General features: G+C 45.3%; 1 protein-coding gene across 1 annotated transcript; it reads left to right on the top strand.

The window, feature by feature from the left end:
• Positions 1–2,329: 2,329 nt before the first annotated feature.
• Positions 2,330–4,184, top strand: MELLADRAFT_90870 (uncharacterized protein; the record flags this gene model as incomplete). The annotated part of the gene is made up of 2 exons (XM_007404945.1): positions 2,330–3,061; positions 3,153–4,184. 2 exons carry the CDS (start codon positions 2,330–2,332, stop codon positions 4,182–4,184), a joined length of 1,764 nt encoding a protein of 587 aa, XP_007405007.1.
• Positions 4,185–4,763: the final 579 nt, after the last annotated feature.

Below are 4,763 nucleotides of genomic sequence, written 5' to 3' on the forward strand. Positions count from 1 at the left end.
TGTTTTTTTGTAATTTTTCACGCCGAGGCGCCACTTGGTGCGCCCGGTGCGTTTTCTTACAAAAAAATTGCCGACAACCAAAATGTTGTCCATTCCCTTATTGGGTCTTGATTGGCGCTGGGCTTTGGTCGTGTGAGCTTCATCAGAAGCTTTAAGAAGAAGAGCAAAATAGTATAATTTATATTGCATGTATTACTAATTAATAGGAAACATTTTAGTACTATCTTTTGATACAACGTAAAAGACTATTCACACAATGATGTACGCGTAACCAGTAGGTCACATGTATGGGGGGAGGTGCCTATGAATTGGCGTCTCTAGGACAAAAGACTCGGGAAGGTGGTAGCCAGGGATTGAGAAACCTCTAGGGAGAGGTAATTATTGACTTGGCTGAGCACCGCCGTAAGATCCGGTAAACGAAAGTAGGATCTAGAGCTTTCCTAAAAGGGGAGACAAAAATCAAAGGTACCGACATCAGAGTGTGTCGCAGACGACGGGGACTTAAGCACAGAAGGGGGGTTAGCGCTTAGCCCTGTCCTCTGGTTGACTTTACAGGAGACCAGACAGCAGTTCGTGGGGAGGGAGGGATGGACACAAAAAAGGGGGAAAGTCTTAGAGACTTGACACAAAAGCCACACTGAGAGAAGAGAAACCGGATAATGGAAAAGATGAGAGGAAAAGGGAAGGAGTAGATGACAGGATCTAGTTCAGGAAACTCTGAAAGATGAAATCGAGCGGATGTGCTATATGAACATTCCTCTCGACTTTGTGTCTGCTTGATCATGTCAGATCTTTCCCAAAGCTGAGGGGAAAACCTCTTGGCAGGTACGGGCCTGACGGTTGATCTTTCCAACCTTCAACCAGGCTGCTAAACCAGAGGTGATCCTCTCTGACGCGTTGTGGGTTGGACCCGCTAGTCCATGGACCCGGGCAACCTGCCTCGTGCCTCGTCCGGGTGGGAGGTGCCTATGAATTGGCGTCTCTAGGACAAAAGACTCAGGAAGGTGGTAGCCAGGGATCGAGAAACCTCTAGGGAGAGTTAATTATCGACTTGGCTGAGCACCGCCGTAAGATCCGGTAAACGAAAGTAGGATCTAGAGCTTTCCTAAAAGGGGAGACAACAATCAAAGGTACCGACATCAGAGTGCGTCGCAGACGATGGGGACTTAAGCACAGAAGGGGGGTTAGCGCTTAGCCCAACACTCAGTGTTTTTGCAAAGCCTGAGCCTTGCGCGAACCCCCGCACTGTGTGAAAGACACTGACGACGGGACGTACCCAGCTCCCACAGCGTACTTTAGTGGAATCGGTTAATCAAAGAGAATATGGAGGTCGCACGTCATAAATCCTCAGTAGTATATTCTCGAAGATAAATGAGGTAGCAGTCGGATGTCCAACGGCCTAACCGTTGGATGTCGGCATGTCCTACGCCCAGTGCGTTTTGTAGAGACGCGCCTCCAACGCGGAAGGAATGGCCTGACAGACCGGTGAGTCCTTCGGCGTCCCATATTTGTTTACATCGCCGAACGACAATCGTCCTTGTGAGATTGATACGTATGTCGCCCTCGAAATAACCAAACAGAGAGTCATTCGGTTCTAACGCGGATGATAACCTCCGTCGTATCGCTGCGACAGGACAAAGCATGTTGGGTTGTGCGTTAAGAAGAATTGGTTGTGGCTGGCCGGCCTTCGCCGTTTTTGCACCTCGCACCGCCAACGTGACGGATCCCAGCGCCGAAGGTGACTGCAGAACGTCGGTGCACAATACCGAGTTGATCCAGGCAGGCTTTCCAACTCTAGAATCGGGAATGTAAATTTTCCTCTGTACTACCCCAATCTAATTGTCAAGATCAACCTCTGTATGAGCTGTCCCTCGTTGAGGTAACTGTGACACCCCTCAGGTTGTGGGCGCGCCAAGGCGTGTTTTTTTGTAATTTTTCACGCCGAGGCGCCACTTGGTGCGCCCGGCGCGTTTTCTTACAAAAAAATTGCCGACAACCAAAATGTTGTTTATACGTTGTCATTTATTCTACGTTTGTATTGCTAGAGCTGTCTACCACCACCAAATTACCTTTTGGAGGTTAGAAAAGCTAAAAAGAGCTGTCTTCAAAGCTCACAGCAAGGATCCAAGTCTCCAATATTGGTGACAGGACATAGAAGTTGAACTTCAAAGATCTGGTGCGTTTTTTGAATGGCGCGCCGACCCCGATTTTGCCGATTTCTTTGACACCTAGGCGCGCCCTTAAAAAGGCGCGTCGAAGCGCGTTTTTTGCGCCGCGCCCACAACCTGAGACACCCCATATTCCTGCAACTTTCGCGCCCTCGCCTGAAATGGACTGGTGTGTACCGTCGCAGGTTTGGGGAACACTCTCAATCTTATTCTCGTTTGCTATCAACACTCATCTTCGTCTCAAAATCATCAAATATTCAATCGTGCAAATCAACGTTATGGACGCTCGATATTGGTACAATCATAAACAACCTGGGATCGCAACCGAGACGTATTGTAGTCCAGAGTTTGTATACAGACTTCATGACATTGCAAAATGTATCCCCCAGTTAAAGCAAACTGGCGAAAACTTCAGTGTATGGGAAAAGCATCTAAAGGTCATGATAGGCGTTCTCACTGGGTCATCTGTCTACCTCCTAGACGAGTTACACAAACACGATCCCAAATTCAACCGGGCAGTTCTCACTCTTATATTCTGGTCAATTGACGAACAACTTCAACAGGATCTTAACATCGATGGGTCTGCTGGAGATGTCTTCCAATTCTTGGCCGGTCGATTCCGATCAAATCCTTCATCCCAAAGTATCTTGGCTCGGGCCGATGTTCCAGAAGAAGTTTTAGAAAACATTGTGAACATAGTTTACCACCAGTCCTTTGACGAGAAATCCCAACTCACGGAAAGAAAACAGGAGCGTATGTCACAGATCCTGCAGAAAGATCATGATCATCAAGTATACTCGGATCACGGTGGTCCACCAATTCTTGATACCTTTCAAACCTTGGCGGTGGTCAATCGAAAGTTTTACAGGCTTTGTCTTCCCAAGTTGTGGCAGGTAAAGCCATTTCTTGCATGCATTCCAGCTTTGATCTACGTACCTTGAAACTTAAGTGTGCTTATTCGACCTTGTCTAATGAAACTGTCAGCACCTTCAATTTCCGAGCGCCCTTCCTGCTCACATGTCACTTTGGACAGAGGGTATACTGTTGAGGCACGGACAACTAGTCAAATCTTTCGCATTTGAATTAGAAGATTTGACCCTTGAAGATAAAGAGCTTTCGGAGTTGGAAAGGAGTATTCACGATAATACAGATCCATACGGTAATATCCGCCACGTGATAAGAAACGGAATCGGACTGGTAAACATTGAGAAGATTTTTAGAGCATGTCCTTCTATAAATTCGGTCGAAATAAATATCACAGAAGTTGTAGATCAAGCAGATTTGTTTACTGCCATCACGGTCCGCTTGAAGGGTCTACTTTCACTTCTTCCTCAACTTCAACATTTAGCATTAATGGACTACGCATACGCAAGTCTTCCAGGTGCATATGTGATTGATCTTCTCAAAAAGCTGCCGTCTCTTGTATCATTGGGACTCAATGCCTTCGAATTTGGTGCAGAAGCATCCACAGAAGAATCTTTGGGATGGAACCTGGCCCAGCATCAGAACCTTCGCAAATTACGTCGCGAGAATGTCACTTGCAAAGATCAAACTTGGACCTTAAACTCTTGGCCTCAACGGCTTACAACTCTTGAGCTTTCCTCTTGTACCGGATTAACAGCTGGCATGGTTCAAAAAATACTCAGCGGTTCTGCCCCCTTTCTGACTCGACTCACGATTTATCTTGATCGCTGCCAAGACAAATCACATGTCAATGATTCGACTGATCTTCCGGCTCTTAAACACCTCGTCCTAGATGGCGGCGCCGGCTTTGGTCTCCTTACCAGCTTTAAGGGCTGTAAAGATCTAGAGCTGATTCAATACCGTCGTAAATTGTACAATAATCAATGGGACACGGTGAAGCATTTTTTGTCTACCAATACATGGCCTAATCTCTTGGTGTTGGGTCTTAGTCATTCAGCGACCAGTACTAATCGAAGCAATTCAATAGTACTGACTAAAAAGGACGTGGATGAACTTTGGAATTCTTTCAAAATCAAACTCTTGATCAATTGAAGCATAAATTCATCTGGCTGGGATCAAGAATGTTTGGTATACAATATGATATCCCACAAATTCATGATCTTTATCGTCTTCCAAGAACTCTTTTGTTTCGCTTCAATTTTACCTCTTGTTAAAGCTAGTCGACAGTACTCTGGTGAACGATTGTGCAGATATGTGATATGCTTGAGGAAGGTGATCGATTCTACCATTAATTTCAACAAGTACCAATCAATCAGTTTTGATTCTATTCCCTTTTGGCATAAGAGTCAAGCACTTTGTGTTCAGCAAATTCAAGATCATGAATCCAGAGTAAGGTAATGCCTCAAGTTGATCGAAAACTTGAAACACTATCAAGTATCTATTCGATGTCCTGCATTGACCCTATCGCGATGGCTGACTTAAATCCTCAAGAAGCCTGATTTTATCATCTCAGACTCTGATACAATCTTCCCATAAACAGTCGAACACAAAATGCATCTTCTCTCCTTACCTTTACAAACATTGCATATCCACTTTGTGATACGTGAATTTCATCAAGTGTTTTAAATACGATCAACCTTTCCCTTCTTTTGTTCTCAAGGGGTCTTACTC

This window comes from Melampsora larici-populina, assembly GCF_000204055.1.
Source record: "Melampsora larici-populina 98AG31 unplaced genomic scaffold MELLAscaffold_3, whole genome shotgun sequence".
Taxonomy (NCBI): Eukaryota; Fungi; Basidiomycota; class Pucciniomycetes; order Pucciniales; family Melampsoraceae; genus Melampsora; species Melampsora laricis-populina.